The sequence below is a fragment of the Felis catus genome, chromosome B3 (assembly GCF_018350175.1).
Source record: "Felis catus isolate Fca126 chromosome B3, F.catus_Fca126_mat1.0, whole genome shotgun sequence".
Taxonomy (NCBI): Eukaryota; Metazoa; Chordata; class Mammalia; order Carnivora; family Felidae; genus Felis; species Felis catus.
Window position 1 is genome coordinate 143,609,391 of NC_058373.1, and position 21,535 is coordinate 143,630,925.

Consider the following 21,535-nt stretch of genomic DNA (forward strand, 5'->3'; position numbering starts at 1 on the left):
CATTCTGGTTCATTCAGTGACTTCAGTGACCACGCAGATGGTGGCTTCCAAGTTCACATCCCAGCTCACGTGAGGTGTCTGAGGGCCGGCCGTGCAGCTGCACCGCCGGGCAGAGAGGGCAGCCAAGGGCGGGCAGGTGGCGGCCAGGACACCGAGGACAGGACTCAGCCGTTGTCCTCGGCAGAAAGAGAGCGTCTTGGGGACGTGAGGACAGGTGTCACCGTGTCCTTTCAGACCCACCCAGCATGCTCACGACCGGGCTTCCCCGCCCATTTCTCCTTCTCATCCCAGTGACCGGTGCCCCCAGCTGCTGGTCACCGTGCTGGGGTGGCTGACACCCCCGTGCACGGCCCAGATGACTAGCCTAGTCTGCCTTCTCCCCTCCTGCCCGGTCCACACTGCAGCCTGCGGAGCCTTTCCAACAGGAAGATGGGTTCGCGCTGTCGGCCCTTCCCCATCCCCGGCATGGCTTCAGGGTGCCCCGTCAGGTGAAAGTCAGACTCTGAGCTAGTGGGTTCTGTGGGCGCCCGCGGTCCCCAGCTGTCCACCCTGAGCCCTGCCCGAAGGCGGTCCCCTCATGACACGGCCTCAGGGGGCCTCCCTACCTGGTTGGTACGGGACACTGCAGTGTCCATGCCCTCCTGGAGCAGTCATCCCGTGAGGGAGAAGACGAGACGGCCACCTTGTAATGGAGCCCGGCCAGGCGGGCAGCAGCCCACGTTGCCGACTGCACCGCACGAAGGCCTCAGGGAGCCGACTCAGGGTGGGACGGTGGGAGGTGCGGGGCCGGCCGGAGCGGGAGCTGGTGACCCGAGCATGGGGCTCTTAGGCCACGTTAAGCCCACGGGCTGAGAGTCTTGGGAAGTGGCTGCGGCAGGTTGGCCTGGGTGGCGGAACCAGGGCCTCCTTCTAGAAGCTCACTCTGCCTGCCCCGAGGACAGTGCTCCGGGGCAGGGAGACCGGCAGGGCCCACAGCCAGAAGCCACGGCTCCGACGGAGTCAGCAGGTCCGAGGGGGCCCTTCCTGCTCTCGCAGTCGTGAGAAGCCTCACGGGGCGTGTGTCCTGCACACACTGTCGGTGTGCGTGGAGTTCGCTCCGTTTTATGAGTTCACCCGGCGCCTGTGTGCCCGGCTCGTGGCAGGAGGTGCCAGTCCACTCCTGGCCCGGTGGGGGCAGCCACGTGCCCAGTCGTCCCCAGGGTCACCGTGTGTGCAGCACGGGATTCGGCCCGGTAAACAGGAGTTGTCACGTTTAACCTACTGGACATATGTATAACTTAACGTTTAAAACAAGTACGTGGCTGAGGAGGAGCTGTTGGTGACGGTGGGGGGGCTGGGGGGGGGGGTGGGGAGGTGGGGGCAGCTGCGGAAGCCGAGCCGAACCGTTTTAACCTGGGGAATCCCCGGGGAGGAAGAGGGGTCTGGACGGGGTTTAAGGAAGACCCGGCTTTCGTGATCGGGTGGAAAGAGTGACACGTCGAGGACAATGTCCAGGAAAGCCCACTGTGAGGAAGAAGCTGCTGACTGGGAGGGCGGGGCGCCCGGGCCCTCGCCCCCCGGGCTGAGTCCTATGTGCACGGGCATCCCGCATCCCGGAAAACCCTCCCCAAGGATTCTTCCGCGCCTTGTCTAAAAATAAAGCTTCTCATGGGGTTGTGGGAGGGGGGATGGGCTAAATGGGTCAGGGGCATTAAGGAATCTACCCCTGAAATCGTCGTTTCACTGTATGCTAATTTGGATGTAAATTTTTAAAAATAAAAAATAAATAAAATTTAAAAAATAGAATAAAAAAAAATACAGCGTCTTGGGGCGCCTGCGTGGCTCAGTCGGTTAAGCCTCCAACGTCGGCCTGGGTCATGATCTCCCCGTTCTTGAGTTGAGCCCCACTTTGGGCTCTGTGCTGACAGCTCAGAGCCTGGAGCCTGCTTTGGATTCTGTGTCTCCCTCTCTCTCTCTGCCCCTCCCCTGCTCGTGCTCTGTCTCTCTCTCTAAAAAGAAACGTTAAAAAATTTTTTTAATGAAAAATAAAAATAAAGCTGCTCTTAACTTCTTAGTAACAATTCCATTCAAGAGCGAGAGCCGATCTTTGGGCGCCCAAGTTGGCGTGGGCTCTCCCAGCCCAGTGTGATTGGAAGACCCTTAGTGGGCTCCTGCTTCCAGGGCGAGTTGGGTCGGCTTTTTACAGCCGCACACGGGCACCTCCGAGCTCCGTCCCTTCGGGCAGACCGGAGGCTCGGGAGGGGTGAGCAGGCCGCACAGAGAATCGTGACGGTCGATGCCCGGTGCGCCCCGGCATTGCTGCGGGGGGCCATGCACGTGCGTGCACCTCTGAGCTCCCCCCCCCCCGCCACCGTGGGCCTGTGCAGGCGTAGGGACCCCCGGCTGTGCCGCATGCGCCCCCGTCACCCTCCCACCTCCCCTCGGGTGTTGGCACAGCCGCTCCTGTCGTCACACGCGTCCTGGGACGTCCCAGGTTGCCGCAGTGCAGTGTGGAGCTGCACGGAGGGGGTGGCGAGAGGGAGGAGCACTTCCTGAGGCTCCAGGGACAGGTGCTTTCACGTGGCTCCCACACATCGCCGAGGGCGGAGTGGTGCGCAGGCAGAGGGGCGAGGTGCCTGCTCTGTGAGTTTCCTGTGGCTGCTGTGCCCATGACCACAGACTCCTTATCTTACATTTCTGGAGGTCAGAAGTCTACAGTGGGGCCCACGTGAAGGTGTCGGCGTGGCGGGTGCTTCCGGGAAGCCGAGAGGAGAATCTGTCCCCTGGCCTTTAACAGCTTCTAGAGGCCTCGGGCGCTACTTGGCTCGTGGCGCCTTCCTCTGACTTCTTCCAGTGCCTCTGACGCTCTCACCTCTGCTTTGTCATCTGCTTCTGTTTTGCCTTGTCTTGTCTGGTAAAGCCCTGTGATGACTTGGGCCCTCACCCTGATAATCCAGGATCCTTACCTCATCGCATCTCCAAAGTCCCTTTTGCCAAGTAGGGAGACCTCCTGGGTTCCAGGGATCGGGACGTGAACATCTTTGGAAGGTCATTGTCATCAGCCTGTATATATCCATCAGCCTGGATGGCAAATGCATAAGAGAAAAGTTTGAACCAGGAGAATCTCTAGAAACCCAGCATTACTAGGGGCGGGATAGGGCACGGACTCCAGCCACTCTAAGGAGGGACGTTTAGCGCAGAGTGGAGTAAAAACTGTCCCGGAGTAAAAAACTTGTGTATATTTTCCAGATTCTAATTGTGCTACAAGATACAACCGTTTGACACATGCGTCTGTCTGTTTTTGTTTTGGAAACAGATTCCCGGCAGGAAAAACAACCTTCCTGCTACCCCGTCTACCGTATCCAGCAAAATAAAAGTGCCCGCCGCTCAGCCCATAGTAAGGAGGGACAAGCGGCAAAACTCTTCGAGGTTCAGCGCCAGCAACAACAGAGAGCTTCAGAAACTACCGTCTTTGAAAGGTAATTTTTATCATTTGCCTTTTAAAAGTTCGAGCGTGCCCATTCAGGGGAGGAGTAACGTTCTCGTGGTTGGCCAGCTGCTGCTTCCTCTGCTGCGTTGATAGTCCACTAGGGTGGTCTTCTCTGTTCTGTTACGTTTTGTTTCGTTTTGTTTCCATTTAATGCCACTAACTGATCTACCCAAGTGGTACTTCAAACCCCAGAGCGGTTTAAGGTGAACGTCTCATGCGTAGTCCAGGTGCGATACACTAAATGTCTTCGTGTGAGTCGTGAGCAGGCCGGCTGGCGTTCCCTGCGAGGACTCCTCTCCTGCATTTGTCGCCTTTGAACTCTAGCGATTCAGAAAGGAGGTGCTGCAAAGAGAGCGCTCGTGAAAACTGCAGTGGGGCCTCCTCGTTTTCCTGGTCTCAGAGAAGCGAGAATTTAGCCATAATCCTGTGTGGGCTGTCTTCGTATGAATCGTTTGGGGATTACTCTGCCCAGGGGGTTCTGCCAGGGAATGGTGCCCTTTGCTCTGAATTTCCCCCAAGATGGCATAGTCCCCCCTTTCCACCTGAAGGTGTTTGGCCCCTAAAAGTGCTCCTCTAGGAGATGTTGAGGTCGAAGTAAAGAAAACCAAGGAAAATAGGGTAAGGACCCCAGAAGTCAAGTGCAAACCTCTGAACACCTTTATATTTACTAAAATAGAAGACCGGTGTAGTAAACCATCAGGCATTTTTCATGCCATACATTCACAACAATGGGTCTTTTTACAAGACGTATGAACCCAGAGCACCCTCACAGGCATATTCTCGTGCCTTCCACGCTGCAGGGCGGATAGCAAGGGCTCACTGCACGTGCGCCACATACATCGGGCAGGGGCAGGGATGGAGGGAGGGAAGAATGGAAGGATTCATCGATGCCTCTCCTGCCCCTCGCCTGCTAGGAATCCGGGCTGTCCGCTCACTGCAGCCTGCAGAGCGCGAATCTGGCTTAGATGACGTCTAGCTTCATCTTAGTACGCATGCTAAGTCATTTTTGGGAGGGATGAATCCACAGGGCACAGGAGATCTTCAGGACAGTGGGACTACTCTGTATGATACATGGCATTTTGCATTTGTCCAAACCCACAGAATACACAGCCCAAGGAGGGAGCCCTGACGTGAACCGTGGTATTTAGTGAGTAATACTGTATCAGTATTGGCTCATCAGTTGTAACCAACGCACCCACACTAATGCACAATGTTCATAATAGGGGAAACAGGTGGGGGATAGTGTGAAACCTCTGCATTCAATGTTTCTGTAAGTCTCAAAGTCTAGTAATTAAAAAAAAAAGAAAAGAAAAAAGTGCTGCTGTTGCCATCTTCTGAGAACCCCCGGCTGTTGGATCTTTGAACTTTTAAGCCAGCCCTTTAAAATCCTTCACGACAGTGTTACTGTCTTCTTCGGTTGGTGATCATTTGGATTTATCCACTAATTTATCGCTTTATTCTTCATTCTTGTTTGTATCTCCAACTTCTCTCCTGGGATCATCTTCCTTCTATTTGAATATGTCGTGTAGAATTTTCTTTCATGAGAGTCTACTGGTGGCAAAGTCTTTATTTATGTAGAAAATATCTTTATTCTGCCCTCATTCTTGAAAGGTGTTCACTGAGTATTGAATTTCAGGTTATTTTCCTTCAGTACAGTGAAGATCAGCATTTCACTGCCTTTGACTTCCATTAGGATTGAGAAACCAAAAAGGAATTGTGATTCTTGGCCACTTTTCTGATTTTTGTCTTTAACATTTGAGTTTTCAATAGTTCCACTGCCGGGTGTCCAAACGTGGGTTTCTTTTTTCATCAGTCCTTTTGGGGATTCATCTTGCACCCCTGTGTTATTGGACTTACTCAGTGGTGGAAAGTTCTCAGCCGTTGTTTCTTCTACATTTATCTCTCTTTTTTCTGTGGCTTTAATCAGGACGTATTAGACTTTTTCATTTACTGTCTTTCTTTTGATCTTCATCTGTATTTTTCAAACGTTTTGTGACTTACATGCCCTATTCACGATGAGAGAGTCTCACGTTATCTACGGTGAAGGACCGGTTTTCTTTTTCTTAATTCTCAACCCATCGTGGACTAATGCTTTCATAAAACACAGTAAAAGTAAATAACTATAAAAGCAACATATCAAATGCAGCCTTTTTTGTTATTATAGCCAGTGGACCTAAAGTTGCCCCGCTAAAGTGCTACCAGAATCTTTAAACACTGTGCCTCATTTCTGTAGCTCAGAATCTTCAGGTCTGTCCAGTATGTGCTGAACTCGCTTTGTTCAGCTTTTAACCTGAGATACACTTCTTCGTTTATGGGAGTTATGTTTCTAACCTGCAGCATGACTTTTTCATACTTTCCGTTCTATCTCAGGTCACCCTCGTCGTTTCCGTGGGTGCGGTAAGCATAGCTCCTTTGTGGTCCGTGTCAGGTAATGATGTCATCTGAAGTCCTTGTCACATGTTGTTCGTGATGCCTTACTTTCTTGAGTACCTGACTATTTTCCACTGTGTGCTGGTCATTGTACTCAAGTATTTAAGATGAATGAAAACCTAAGACAAAAGTGCCTTCTTCCATAGGGATTCGGTTTTTCTGGTCTTTGCTGCTTTTGCCACACACCTGGGTCACCACCGGTGTGGGAGTGTTGTAAATCACAGCACTCATTTATTATGACTTGTTAAATCCGTCAGGCTGGTTGTCCGGTAAAATATTCCACTTACTCCCTGTCATTCTTGTACATAGAGACTTCTATTGGATGGAATGCCGCGTAACGCGGGAGATACTGGAGTTAGTGCCAGATACGCATTCGATCTGGTGACTGTCCTAAGTGATGCCACCTTTTACAGTGTGTTAGGGTGCTGACAGGTTGACCTCTCCGTCAGACGATGACACTTCCCTCTGCATCTGCACTGTCCAGAAGTACTGATGGTGATTCGCAAGGTATGTTTTGGCATCCTGCCAGCGTCTGTTTGCCACCAACCGTATGCTAATGCTGTATACACCATGCGACCGTGCTTCCTTAGGACAGCAGTGGCTCTAGAGACTTAACACGTAATCTGGCATTCTTCCTCAAGCAGAGCCGTCTCCTACCAACTGGAGATACTTGGTTACCTTGACGTATAGTTCCTACTGGAAGTCAGGACGGGCTTGATGTTCTGCCTTTTAGTTACCGATTGCCCTCAAGCGGTGAAAACCTAAAGATTTTTTTCTGGTTTTCTTTTTTTTGAATATCGTTATGAACTTAGAGATCCCATTGATTTCAGTGTGCTTCAACCTACTAAAATTGTTATCCTTTCTGATGCGCAGATACATAATTTTAAGCATTGGGTATCCTTCGGGCTAACTCCCGTGTGTGTTTTTTGACATGGATGCATTTATTTTTGATTCCTTGACTTCTGAGACAGTAAGATGTCCCCCAGCCTCATTTTGTACCTTCCTTGTCCCAGACCTGGAATCGGCCATTTTCAGAGAGTCCTGATTTCTTTCAGTGGGGATTGGTTTTAGAGACCAAAATCTGGCTGCCGGGGGTGATTGTTGCTATTGGACTGATGTTGCTTTTAAGTGCTGTCGGCGGAGGGAGTTGGTATATAAATACATGTATATTTTAGTCGTGCTTTCTTATTGACATTTTCAGTTCAACTCTAATAGTATGGTATTTTCACACGTTTCTTGAATTTTCAGTTTTATCTCTTTTACACTGAAAATCTTGGTTTCTAACATCGTTGACATAATTATTGCTATATCCTATTAAAATCATTCACAGCAACAATATTGATATTATTACAAACGCTAGGCACTTTGAATTGGCTCATTTCATTGCAGAAAAAGCAGTTGTGTTTTTATTGGGATCTCATCACCTTTTTTAAACGTCCGGGAAGGATGGCATCTTTAGGAAGTTTGCATCCTCTTACGTAAGAGTGTGCTCTGTGAAGGCCACTTTCATTTCCTTTTAGGTTTTTTAAAGTTCCCCTTTCTTACTAGGTTTGTACCTAGATATTCTGTTATTGTTGCTATTGCGAGTGTCTTCTAAACAGTTGTTAATTATTTACGTGAAGGCTGTTGATTTCTGTGTCTCGCTTTCACATCCTGCTTTCTTGCTGAATTGTCTTACTGTTTGCAGTAGTTTTTCAGCTGATTCTTTTGGATGTTCCAGGTACCTGGTTAGATCTGCATGTGAAGATAACCTCACCTCTGGGGCGGGGCACCTGGCTGGCTCAGTCAGCATGCAGCTCTTGATCTCAGGGTCGTGAGTTCAAGCCCTACATTGGGCATAGAGCCTACTAAAAGGAAAAAGAAAAAAAAAGATAACCTCACCTTTTTGTTCCTAATTCTTATACCTCTAGTGTCTTCCTCTTGAGTTGGCTGAAAATTCCCATAAGATGTTACGTGTGGTGGTGCAAGTGGGCACGTTTGTCTTGTTCCTGACTTTAATGGAAATAGAAGCAGGATTTTTTTTTTCAATGTTTCTTTATTTAGAGAGAGAGGATGCACACAGGGGAGGGCAGAGAGAAAGAGAGAGAGAGAATCCTAAGCAGGCTCACACTGTCAGCACAGAGCCCGACATGGGGCTCAATCACACGAACTGTGAGATCATGACCTGAGCTGAAATCAAAGTCCGACGCTCAGCCAACCGAGGCGCCCAGGCATACCAAGGAAGCGGGATTTTTTAAAAACCGTTTATTACTCTGTGGTGATCCTAGGTTTTCAGCCATTACAGGTTTTGCGCTGTAATATAAATTTTTCATTGTTCGCGTCTTTGAAACTTTTCTGAAGCTGGACGCAGAGAAAGGAGGTATTGGACCGAAACCTGTGTGATACTGCCCAGATGCTGTGGCCCCAGACACGCTCTACCCAGAGCGGATGAGATGTCTGTCCCATTGCACCTTTTCAATACTGGGGTCGTTTAAAATCTTGAGTCGTTTGTTACGTGGAGAATAATATTTCCTGTTTTTATTCATTTAACAGTGAGGCTGAATGTAGACTTCGGGCCTTTCCATTCAGAGATTTCCCTGAGTTAGTCCCTTCCTTGACCATTTTTGGTCTGGAAGGTAAAAGTGTTCAGATGCCAAGTGAAGGGAGATGTTTTGACTGCCGTGTGGGAGGAGTAAATCGATCAAGCAGCTTGTAAGAGCCTGGGAGAAGTAGTCAAGTCCTCGAGAAGCAACTGGGACTTCGCCGCAATTGAGACCTTGGGGCGGAAATTTTGAGTTGCTAAGCGCTTGGCCTTTTGTGAAAGAAGTTGTTACGCTATTGTTGGGAGAATTTACGTTAATTCTTAAAACTTGGCTTTTGAACTGCAGTGCAAAGCTTCTATTTCTTGCCTTCCTTGTGAAAATTCAATACTTCAGCCGTATTCAAAGCAGTTCAGTTTCTGATACGACTGAAAACTTTGCCATACAGGCGGGTCACTTTTACTGCCTAGAGATGAACCGTGCATGTATTTAGAGGGAGCTTGCCTCGTGGCCATTAGTCGAAGAACACGACCATGGAGAGTGAGAAGGTGCCAGAGTGCCTGCCCTAATTCTGGTGGGTTGAGAAACTGCCCCCATCAGTCCTGTCTCCTGCCACGTGCTTGGATTTCTGCGTCTGCTCCTGGTGGCCCACAGTAACGGAGGAGATGACCCAGGCGCGGCGAGGCAGATGCCAGTTCACAGCAAATATTTCCTGACCGTCTGGGTTGTCCGGAGCACGGGGAGGTGGTCAGGGAAATGACAATGACCAAAGGCGGCCCTGGCCCTCAGGGAGCCAGCCGACCCACAATCCATCACGCTTTTCGCACTCAGGCCCCGCGTGGCCACATTCCGTCAGCGGCTGGGCCGCAGACACGCCACCACGGCCACCCTCGTGTGTGACCGAGAGCTGGTGCCACGTCAGCCGGCCCGGCCCTTCTCAGACACCCCGCTGTCCACCCTCCTCGGGCCACGGGCCTGGCTGTCACTGCCGGGGTCAGTCTGGCCTCTGTCCCCTGTGGTCTGGCCACCCCCTCGGAGAAGAGCCTGGGAGTCTTTTTCCAGCTGTCACCTCCCACTTAGTCTGACTCAGGCCTTCCCCGCCCGGGTTTCCCACAGCACCTCACACTCAGCTCACGACCAACGCGCACACACACACACGTGCGCACACGCACACGCCATTCCCTGGGTGTTCCCATCCTCCATCCGGTCCCTCGCGGCCCTAGACGCTGGCTCTCCTCTGTCTCTGCCTTCCCCAGAGGCAGCCACCGCGCCCCGCCGTGTCTTTCTGCTCCGTTGTGTCCTGAACCACCCTGGCCCAGGCCTCTGCCTTCTCTCTTTTTTTATTAATTGTGGCAAAATAGTCATAGCATGGTATTTGTCGTTTTAACCACTCACAAGTGACCCTTTCAGTGGCATTAAATATGCCCATGGTGCTGTGCGCCCACACCTCCCTCTCCTCATCCCCGTCTGGACCTGCCCCTGCTCACCCGTGCCTCCCACCGCCCTCCCCCAGCCCCACAACTGCCTTCTACTTCTGGCTCTAGGATTTCATCCCCTCCGGGAAGTGAATCATACAGAATTGGTCCTGCTGGGTCTGGCTTCTCTCTCTCAGCCTAGTGTCCTCAGGGGTCATCCACGTTGTAGCCTGTGACAGGGTTTCTCCTTCTGTTTCTTGGGTTTGTTTTTGTTTTTTTTTTAGTTTTTTTTTTTTTTTTAATTTTTTTTTTAACGTTTATTTATTTTTGAGACAGACAGAGACAGAGCATGAATGGGGGAGGGGCAGAGAGAGAGGGAGACACAAAATCAGAAGCAGGCTCCAGGCTCTGAGCCATCAGCCCAGAGCCCGACACGGGGCTCGAACTCACGGACCGTGAGATTGTGACCTGAGCCGAAGTCGGACGCTTAACCGACTGAGCCACCCAGGCGCCCCTCTTGGGGTTTTTTTCTAAAGTTTATTTATTTTGAGGGAGAGAGAGAGAATCCCAAGCAGGCTCCATGCCGTCAGCGCAGAGCCCGACACGGGGCTCGATCTCACGCGTTGTGAGATCATGACCTGAGCTGAAATCATCGGACCCTCACCCGACCGAGCCACCCAGGCTCAGTCTTCCTTTTCAAGGCTGAATATGCTCCATCGAACGGCTAGACCACAGTTCGTGCGTCCATCTGTCTGCTGGTGGACACTCGGGTTGCAGAACACGCTGCACGTGTTAACTTCACTGTCCACCTGTGTTCCTCTCGTGCAGCGTGTCACCAAGGCAGAGCTGTGCTGCTGCCCAGGCCAGCGTCTGCCAAGGATGCAGGAGACACACTTTACGGAAGGAACGGAAGGGCCTTTGAGCCTTCTGCCCGCTCCCTCCTCGCTTCTTCAGTTTCCAGAGAGCTGCAGTGACGTCCCCTCTCATGAGGAGACCAGTCCAGGCTCACACACACCCCCCCCCCAACTCCCCGCCGGCTCTTCCGTGTACAAGGAGGTTTGCTCTTAAGAGCTGACGTGAGAGCACCTTAATCTATCGTGCATGCTGGAGGCACCCGGGGTGGGTGCCCTGTCTTCTGTGAGCACCTGTTCTGGCTCTAAAGGTTCCCGGCCCAGCTGTGGGGACAGTGACAGCAAGTGCTCAGGATGAGCTTTCCCTGGGCTCCTCCACGTCCCCCTGCTGGCCGTGCCCGGGGACCAGCCCGTCCACGCTGTCCACTCACAGCACTCGCTCCCATGGACAGGGCGACCGGCGCCTGCCCCTTTGTCCTTGCTGTTGGCAAGCAGAAGTTCCCTGGCAACCTTTGAACACAGCTGAATGCTAGGTATCTTTGATCTGCCTAAGGAAAAAGTCTATTTTAAACTCTAAGTGAAGCCAACTGTTTTAGGTTAGCTCTCTTGCCCAACGAAACGTACATCATCCGCGCTCCTACAGCTTCCAGTTAAAAAAAAAAAAAAAAATAGTGCCGGCCAGCACAACGGCCACGCCGTGCGACACCGCCGTTCTCAAGGTTCAAAAACAGCTTGCTTTTCAATGAAAGAAAACTGTAAAACTTCTTGACTAAAATATGAGCATATTTAATTTGCCGGCAAAATTGCCTGGGAGATGAAAAATAAAACCTTAAGCTAAATTTAGAAATGAAAACTGAAAAGTTTTATTCAGAATTGCTAAAGCAGAAATAAAACTAGTGGGATGTATTTACAGGCAGTTTGTTTTTAAATAAAGACCAAAACAAAGCGACAGAGGGACCAGAGAATAAAAAGAGTAATTCGGGTTGTTGTTGTTTTTTTTAACCTTCATTTCTGTACCGCACAAAGATGTTTGCACTGGCATCTCTGATGGGAGGGTGCACGGAGGAGGGCTGTGTGCGCCCAGAAAGGTGCCCTTCCTCCGTGGGCATTAGCTCAGGCCCTTCCCCCCCACCCCGCCCCCCCGCCCCGGGGCTGTAGCAGCAGGGAGGGCAGGGTTGGGTGGCCGAGGGAGAGTTAGAGACCAGTAGGGAGGCCGTCGTGGGGGGCATGGAGGGCAGGTCGACCGCTCACAGGTGCTGCAGGAGGGGGCAGCGGGAGACCCGGATTGTGCACCCGGGGGATGGGAAGTGTTACCATCCGGGCAACTAGATGGCGTGCCCCTCCTAGTTATGTACTACAGGGAAGAGGTTCAAAGAGCAGGAAAGGGGTTTATAGGATCAGAACAGAATTGGTGTTACTGCTTGAATCGTCCATCATTTGGGGTGTTCGCTGATGCGCCTGCCGTTTGCCAGGCACCATCCAGGGGCTGGCGGGGGGAGGGAGCCTGTGGCCCAGGGAGGGGGTAGGAAGGCTTCTGGAGCGGGGGTGGGCAGTGTCGCAGAGATCCCCCATCGGCTCTGCTGCGCTGTCCTCCTGCAGCCCGGGGATCTTTCCGAAGCATTGTTGGTAAAGGCCATGATCTTGGAGTGCTGCGGTGTGCACGGCTTTCAGGCCGAATGGCTGGAGCCAGTCCCTCCCGAGCCCAGCACGTAGTCTACTCCGTCTGTGACATTGGCACCTCCTGACACCCGAGGAGGTAGAGGATCACGTACATCCCCTTTTCCGGGTGAGATGAGAACCATCCTGGGGTAGTCAGGGTGGCGACAACTTGGTCGCGGTGCCAGGGGCGTGGCTGCATTCGGAGCCTCTCCTGGGCTGGTCTCCGCAGCGACGACGGTGCTCCAGAGACAGGTTGAACCCTGGTAGTTGTAGTGAGCGTATAGATTCGGTGCAGAAGTGGCAGAGATGGTGGTAAAATTAACTAGTCCGTGACTCATTCTTTGAGACCGGGAGGGAGTCCACAGCCTCTAGTTTGTCGGTTCAGTTTGTCTTGCCTGATTTAGGCCAATTTTTGTTTGTGTGTTTTACGTACAGGAGCTCCTTTACACAGCACAAGGAAGAAACCTTCGGGATCGTATTTCCTGGGTGCTTATCACAGCCCGTTCTCTGTTCTTAGCTACAAGCCAACGAGCGGCATTCATTAAGGGTTTCCCCCTGTGCTAACTTAACCTATGCGTCTTTTTAAAAACCATCCTGTTTAACTTTTATCATAGTAGTATGTGCTTATTTCATCAATGCTGAGAGAGATACAGACACTTCAGAAAGAAAAGCCACCCACTGTCGTAACACTCAACAGTGACTGTGGTTCGTATTTTGGGAGTGTTTCATTTTATGATCATACTATTTCTGAAAAGTTATACACTCCCCTCTTCACTTATTTTCATTTTACATATTTATAACTATTTTTGATGGATGTCTAATGTTTCATTGTGTGGGAAAATCCCTTTGACGTTAAGGTAGTTTCTAGTATTTTAGAATCACAAAAATGTGATGCTCTCAAAAAAAGTTATTAGGAATTTACCAAGGAGATAAAAAACTAGTACACTGAAAACAACAAAACGTTGCCAAAAGGCACTGATGACAACACGAATAGGTGGAAAGACCCCTGTGTTCATAGGTTGGAAGGCAGCATTGTTAGGACGTCAGTACTGACCAAGGAGACCTACAGATTCAGTGCAATCCTTATCAAAATCCTAATCGTACTTTTCTCCAGAAATAGGAACATCCATTCTAAAATTTGCATGGAATCTGCAGGGACCCCCAATGGCCAAAGCAGTCTTGAGAAAGAAGAACACACTTGGAGGTCTTAAGTTTCCTGATTTCAAAACTTTCTGCAGAGTAACCAGAACAGTGTGGTGCCAGCATAAAGACAGGTATATTCACCAATATCGAGGAGACTAGAGAGCCTGGAAATCAACCCTCCCATAGATGGTTGAATGGTTTTCCCTCTTGAGTGGGGAAAGGACAGTCTTTCCAACAAATGGCCCTAGATAAACTGGATATCCAAATGCAAAGAATGAAGTTAGACCCTTACCTCACACCATGCACAAAAGGTAACTCAAAGTGGATCAGAGACCTAAATAGAAGAGCTAAGACCATAAACCATTAGAGGAAAACATAGAGGAAAAGCTTCATGCCCTTGAACTTGCTACTGATTTCTTCTAAATGACGCCAGAAGCACAGGCAACAAAAATAAAAGGTAAGTTGGACTACATCAAAATTTAGTGGGGAATCTTTTGTGGTCAGTTCCACGCAGCCAAGTGCACTTTGAGCGTCGCACCCGGGAGGCTGGGCCCACAGGACACGATGGAGTTCTCGTGGGTCCTGAAACACAGGCTGCAGCAGGTCAGCGGCCCCGGCAGCCTCCACGGCTATCTAGAATTTTCTTCAGGGCAAACGATGTGAGGGTTGGTACATTAGTGGGGGGAGACAAATATGGAAACAAATACTATGAGGACAACAATCCGTTTTTTGGCCGTCACCAGTGGGTTACGTACACTACTGAAATGAACGGCCAGAACACATTTCGGGATGTGGACGGGTGTCTCCTGAATGGCATTGTTGGCCTCGCTCTGTGACCGATGATCCTCCAACAACAGAACCACCTACTGCTCGTAAATTCATTTGGACAAACCATAAGTTCAATATGAGTGGCGCTCCAGACAATGTACCTTATTCTACCACTAGAAAGAAGATTCGAGAGTGGGTCCCACGTTCAACACCTGACAAGTAAAGACCATGGAAAATAATCTAAACATGTAGAATATGGGCTTTTCATGCAATTGCACTCTTACAGCTTACCATTAACTTGATTAAAATTGTTTGATGAAGCAAAAAATAAAATTTCTGTGCCTCAAAAAACAGTCAACAAAGTGAAAAGGCAACCCACAGGATGGGAAAAAAATTGGAAATCGTTCATCTGATAACAGATTAATATCCAGAATTTACAAAGAATTCCTCCAACTCAACAACAAGAAAACCCGATTTAAAAACGGAAAAAGGACTCGAATAGACAGATCTCCGAAAAAGATACACAAATGGTCAGTAAACGCGTGAAAACATGATCAGCATCACTAATCGTTAGGAAAACGCTGATCAGAATCACAGTGAGATACTACTCCACATCTGTTAGTGTGGCTGCTGTCAAAGGAATGAAACAAACAACAGAAAATAACAAGTGCTGGTGAGGATGTGGAGAAACTGGAGCCCTCGTGCACTTTTGGTGGGAATGTAACAGGCTTGGTGCCGCTGCTGTGAGAAAAAGCATGGAGGTTCCTCAGAAAGTTAAACGCAGAAACACCGTAAGTTCCAGCAATCCCACTGCTGGGTGTGCACCCCAAGGAACTGAAAGCAGGGACTTAAGATAGATCCTTGCACACCCGCGTTGCAGCGGCTTTATTCACACTAGCCCGGAGGCAGAGGCAGCCCAGCATGTCCACCCGTGCATGGACGGGACGACACGCGGTCCGGTCACGCAGCGGAATATCATCCAGCCGTACAAAGGGGGGAGGCGCTGATGCCCGCCGCCACATGGATGGACTTCGAGGACGTTACAGAGCGAAGTACGCCCGTCACAGAAGGACACACGTGCATGATCCCGCTTGGTGGAGGTGCCTGGGGTAGTCAGAGTCACAGAGACTAGGACGGGGGGTGCCGGGGGTGGGGGTGGGAGTTAGTGTTTACTGCGGACAGTACCAGTTTTGCAGGATGAAGCTCTGTGGATGGACGGTGGCGACGGCTGCAAAATGGTGTAAATGTGCTTAAAACCACACGAGCTGAACGTCGGGAATGAAAATGGTTAAGACGGTAAATTTCACATCATGTGCGTTTTAGCGGTTTTTTAAAAATTTTAACATGTGATGCGCACCCCGCTACAACATGTCTGGAATAGACACATCTCTAGAATAGATTCCCAGGGGCAAAATTACCTGAAGACTCTTGATCCATATTGCCAGGTTATTTTCCAAAAGGATCAAAACAGTTTATAGATTTGTTGGCAGGGTCACAACATGCCTCTACCAGTATTGAGTAGTTATCATTTTTTAAAATGATTCCTGATTTGGGGCGCCTGGGTGGCACAGTCGGTTAAGCGTCCGACTTCAGCCAGGTCACGATCTCGCAGTCCATGGGTTCGAGCCCCGCGTCGGGCTCTGGGCTGATGGCTCAGAGCCTGGAGCCTGTTTCCGATTCTGTGTCTCCCTCTCTCTCTGCCCCTCCCCCGTTCATGGTCTGTCTCTCTCTGTCCCAAAAATAAATAAACGTTGAAAAAAAAATAAAAAATAAAAATAAAATGATTCCTGATTTAATAGGCAAGGAAATACTTTTTCATACAATTATTGATCAGTTGTGGTTCTTTACAGCATCGAGGCTCTGGTTTTTTGTTTTTTGTTTTTTTTTATAATTAACTGTAGTTGATTATTAACTCCCCGTGTTTATGGCATTTATATTTCCTCTGGTTTTTTGAGGGGAACATACAGAAATTTGTAACTTTTTTAATGTGAACAGTATCCATTCAAGGATTGCCCATTGTTTTTAAATGTCCTTTTTAAAATGTATTTTCTTTATTTTGAGCAAGAGAGTGGGTGTGTGCGGGGGAGGGGCAGAAAGAGAATCTTAAGCAGGCTCCACATTCAGCATGGAGCCTGACATGGGACTCGATCCCACGACCCTGGGATCATGACCTAAGCTGAAATCAAGAGTCAGATGCTCAACCAACTGAGCCACCCAGGTGCCCCTAAATGTCCTTTTCTTTTCATATTCACTTCCTTTCTGAAAGCTGTGTGGGTTGCGGAGAGGGAAGGATTTGGGTTTGTTTCTTATTGAACTGACCTCCGATTTCATTTTATTTATGGGAAGACTTAAACGGACTGATCCCCACATAGCCAGCCCGTCATGCAGCTAATCTTCCCCTTCCCGCTGACTCGAGATTCATCTTTGTCACAGGATACACTGGGGTGTCTGTGCTCACTGCCTTGGGGGCTGTTGCCTCCGCCTCGCTGAACTCTTGGGCCCCCATCACACCAGCATTAATTCCCAAGCTTTACAGTGGGTAAGACCAGCCGTCCTCAGAAGTAATCTCATCCTCTTGCTTTTTGTGTTTCAACTGTAGAATCGCTTTGTCAAGAAAAAATGTGTCAGAAAAATAGAGACCCAACCAAATGCTGACTGGAATTGCTTGAAACCTATAAATCAGCCTGGGGAAAAATTAACACCAGCATGTGTATAGTATTTAGGCTTCCGTCCCAGGACATGCCCTCTGGATACTTACTCAGGTGTTTTTTCCTCTCCCCGTATTACTTATTTGTTTGCTTGTTTGTATTTAGGGTGTGTTTCCTTGGTGATTTCCAGATCACAGTCCTGGCGTTCTTTAAGGAATTACTTCATGTGTACAAGGCTTCAAAAGAGCATGGGGGAAATCACTAATAGAGCTGAGATCCTTTGATCTGAGATCATTAGGAAAACTACATCAAGGAAATGTCTTCCCTTTTTCATTGACTTCTCATCTGTATACTTTATGTAACGATTCTAGGAGTCTTTCCCCCTTATTTCTTCACTTTAGGCTCATCAGCACAGTCTTGGGACGGGCACATTTCCCCTTCTCGTCTCATATTAAAGAGATTATTTAGCTCTCTTTTTTTAATTTTTTAAATTTATTTTGAGGGTCTGTGCGTGTGCAGGGGAGGGGCAGGGAGAGAGAATCCCAAGCAGATTCCATGCCGTCAGCGCAGAACCCCACGCAGGGCTCAGACCCACGAACCATGAGATCACGACCTGAGCCAAGATTGATTCGGCCGCTTAACTGACCGAGCCCCCCAGGCGCCCCTGTCTGGTTTTAAAGTGCAGATCCGCAGGAAGCATCTGCTTCTGGACCCCTTTACCAAGCACACCTCGTTCCTAATTGCACACATGTCTGAGTTCATCTGGCATCGCTCCCTGGGTGAGAAGGTGGTGGTGATCCTGGGAGAGCCATCCCTCCGGTGATCTGACAACCCAGAGGGTCTGCAGTCAGAATTTAAATTCCACATTAACCTGACTCAAAGCACAGGCAGCTTTTGCTAAAGCGTGTCTGCTGTTCAGCAGCAGAGGAACCAGGCAGGTGTGCGGCTGTCTGCACAGGGGGTGAAGGCCTGGACCCGTCGCTTGTTATAAATAATCGCATGGCCAGCTCTGGAGGCTAGCAGCATCCTTCAGCTCCGGGGAAGAGGGAGGCAGGGGTGGGATCTGATTTGCCTTTACTCACTTAGTTTTGTGATCGATATCGACGCACATTGTAAAGACTGCATTCTTGCTGGTGAGGGGGCCTTACTAAACACTCCTGGAGGATCATAGCTGTTCACTCACTCGTTGAAATGGATCGAGGGCCAGCCCACAGATGTAACTGCTAACCCCACCTGTGTCTCGGGGGTTTCTTACTATTGTGAATTATGTTTAGGAACCAAAGGGCTTTTGCGTTCTTGTTCACAAGTGGGGCAGGTGGGCGGAGGGAGTTGTGCGAGAGGACATGGGTGTGGTTTGGACAGACTTGGTTGTGTGTGACAAAGTGAGGAGGTTTTTTTTCAGTCGTACCTGCCAGAGATTTTTTTTTTAAGTTTATTTTTATTTATTTTGAGAGAAAGAGAGAGAGTATGAGCGGGGGAGGGAGGCAGAGAGAGAGAGAGAGAGAGAGAGAGAGAGAGAACCCCAAGCAGGCTCCGTGCCACCAGCGCAGAACCCGACACAGGTCAAATTGACGAACCGTGAGATCATGACCTGAGTTGAAATCAAGAGCCGGACGCTCTTGGTTGAGCCACTGAGGCACCCCTGCCAGATGTTTCTCTTATAGCTTGTTTTTACTTGGAGCTGGTAGTAATATTTCTTGTTGTTAGGGAGTCATGTCTTCAATCGCCTCATATTCCAGAGACGATGCCTTTCTCCTTGGAACAGCTTTTTACATTAACTCTTTTTGAAGCCAAGAAACTAAGATCTAAATAATAGCCTCTGAAATTAGTCCCATAAAAATAAGTGAAATATCCTTTTTAGTTTAAAATTTTTAAGCTTGAATCTCTAAAAATATAAGGGGTGCCTGGGTGGCTCAGTCGGTTGAGCATCCAACTTTGGCTTAGGTCATGATTTCCAGGTTTGTGAGTTCGAGCCCCACTTGTGGAGGCTGCTCAGGAGTCTCTCTCTCTCTCTCTCTCTCTCTCTGCCCCTCTCCCACTTATCCTCCTGCATGCTCTCTCTCTCTCTCTCTCAAAATAATAAATTAACTCTAAAAAATTAAATAAAAACTTAAAAGTACCTACTGTGTTGACCTCTTCAGCATACATAAATGGAGAGTGCATTTCATTTTCTGGCTTTCTCTTTTTAACCCCCTTAATTTGTAGCACTTCCTAGCTGTTCAATTTAAGGAGGCTTTCCTTGTCCATATGATTTTTTTCACTGAATTTTCCCAGTAAGAGAGCTCGATCTGGAGAGAAGCGGGCGTTCGGGGATCAGCTCGGCTCCTAACTTGGTAGGACAGGCTGAGCGCCAGCCCACACTGGCGACGGGGGGGTTGCATAATGTTGGCCCAGCCCCTGACTGGAACATCACGGAGCCGGGTGCCGGCGCGGGAACCGTGGGCCGGAGCCGGGAGCGCCGGAGCGCGGGGAGCCGGGAGCAGAGGCGGCCGCGCACCTCTGACCCCCGGGGGCGGCGGGCACCGGGGCTCCCGCGCCCCGCCCGCCCGCTCGCCCTCCCCGCTCGCTCGCAGAACGTCGGCCCTCGGGCCCGTGGGGCTGGCGGCCTCGGAGCCCGGCCCCGGGGGCCGAAGGTCCGCGCGAAGCGAGGCCGCGGGAGCCCGGAGCCGCGCCGGGTCCGCGCACACTGACAGCCGAGCAGGGCGCTCTCTCCAATTGCAGTTTTTTTAGTGTCATTTTAAGTTGCAGCTTCCGGCCAATCAGCGCGCGCCGAGCCCGCTGACATCACGGGGCGGCCAGTTCCCTCCAGCTGCAGAGCTTCAGTTTGTCTTTTTTTTTAAACTAAAATGGAGGCTGCTTTCTTGCCTTAAGGAGTACACTGCCTCTCCCGCTGGAGTCTAGATGTGGACATGTAATAAAGCGGGCAGCAGGATGGTGGTGGACGCGGCGAACTCCAACGGGCCCTTCCAGCCCGTGGCCCTGCTCCACATTCGGGGTAAGTTATTGTGTGTCTCGCCGAATCGGAACCTTCCGGGGCTAGTTAATAAATGGCTATTGTGCCTCGGATCAGAGGAGCAGGAAGTCCCCGCCGGCCGAGCCGCTGCGTCCGGCCGCCGACCCCGCGGGGGGCGGGGTGGGGGGGGGCTCGGCTGTGTCACCGCGGCTCCGTTCTCCGTTCGGCGTCGGACCAACTACTCCCGGAATCCGAGTCTCGACCGAGGCCTGGCACGCAGAGTTCGAAGCTGGTTTTTCTGCCGTCTGCTGGCCCTCCCCTCCCCCTCCCCGAGCCGTGCTGATGTCAAAGGATGTGAAGTCACTGCCCGGGGAAGGTATTGGGTGGAGGTGGGAAGGAGAGGCGGGCGGCAGCGCGGGGCCAACTTGCCCGGCCGCGGAGTTGCCGCTGCCTCGGTGTTGCCGGGCGCTGCGAGGGGTTCTCGGGGGTTCGGCGGGTGGGGAGGGGGGTGGGGGTGGGGGGCTCGGCTAAAATCAACACGAGCTGCAAATACGCAGCAGCGATCGCAGAAAGAACTTCCTTTGAAAGGGCTGTGTTCATTCTTGCGGTGCAGTGCAAGCCTCAGCGAGAAACCTGCTCGGTCGTGCTTTGAGATGCCGAGATCTATTGTGGGGTCATAATTCCTGAGATGTTAGCGGGTCCGTGGGACAGTAGGAAATATTTTGCATTTCAACAGGCTCTGTGTTGACATTTGGCTTTAAGATTTAAAATGGCAACAAGTTTTCCGTGTGTACTGGGATCTCACTTTTAATAATTACAGTGTGCTGCTTGTGGTTTACACAAAACTGGGGGGGCCGAATTTAGCTGAAAAACACCATTACCATGGTAATTAATAATAATTTCATTAAAATAGAAGCATCAGGGTAGCAGTATACTTACTCTTAGTTGACATTTTAAAACATTTGTTATATAAGTTTTTTTGTTCATAATTGAGAGAACAGAAAATGGATGTTAAGCTTTACCAGAACACTTTAAATTAAAATGTATATTGTCACAGCTACGCCCTAACAAAACAGTTGTAACTGTCACAGTCTCCTCCAGGGACCCGTGTCAAGAAAGGGTGGGGGCAATATTTCTAGGTGACTAATAGTCCGTATGACTAAAATGCCGGACAAGATTTTTCAGATCCTAGGGTGTATCCAGGGCAGATAAACCACACGAACACTCAATCGGTTGGAATAAAATGGGTGTTGCTTTTCTCTCCAAACCCTCTTTAATAAAGCCGGTGAAAATTCATACCCACAGCGCCCAACCTGTAGGTTGGGCTACACATTCATTGTTTTACAGCGTGTGCCCAGAAAAGAGCCAGTGTTGACCACAGACAGCATTTAGACACTTTAATACAGGAACCAAACAGGTAAAAACAAAACGTAGTTGTGTTTAGATTTAAGTTAGTCCTTTAAATACTGACTCATTAGCAGTAAGATAATTTTATTGCACCTAAAAGACTTTTTTATAGTTTTAAGATACAAATAACAGATTTATTTTGGTTTGTGAACTTTTCCTGATTTTATTAGATACTTAATACTTAATATCCTAGTCCTTTTCTGTACTGAGATAACTCTGAAATGGAATCATTTGATTTTACGTATTATACCACACTGATTTCTTTTTATTATT

At 49.8% G+C, this 21,535-nt stretch overlaps 1 protein-coding gene and 1 pseudogene across 4 annotated transcripts in view; both read left to right on the plus strand.

The window, feature by feature from the left end:
- PPP2R5C (protein phosphatase 2 regulatory subunit B'gamma) overlaps window positions 1-21,535 on the plus strand; it is a 129,297-nt gene that overhangs the window by 11,543 nt on the left and 96,219 nt on the right. For 2 of the 4 annotated variants that reach the window (XM_023256045.2, XM_006933131.5), the window contains exon 3: window positions 3,296-3,458. In XM_023256045.2, the coding sequence (XP_023111813.1) occupies window positions 3,296-3,458 (163 nt within the window). Of the gene's footprint in view, window positions 1-3,295; window positions 3,459-19,706; window positions 19,898-21,535 lie in introns of those variants that run through there. The other 2 variants (XM_011283520.4, XM_011283519.4) reach the window with 2 other exon arrangements.
- On the plus strand, window positions 10,430-15,383 carry LOC109501039 (annotated as a pseudogene).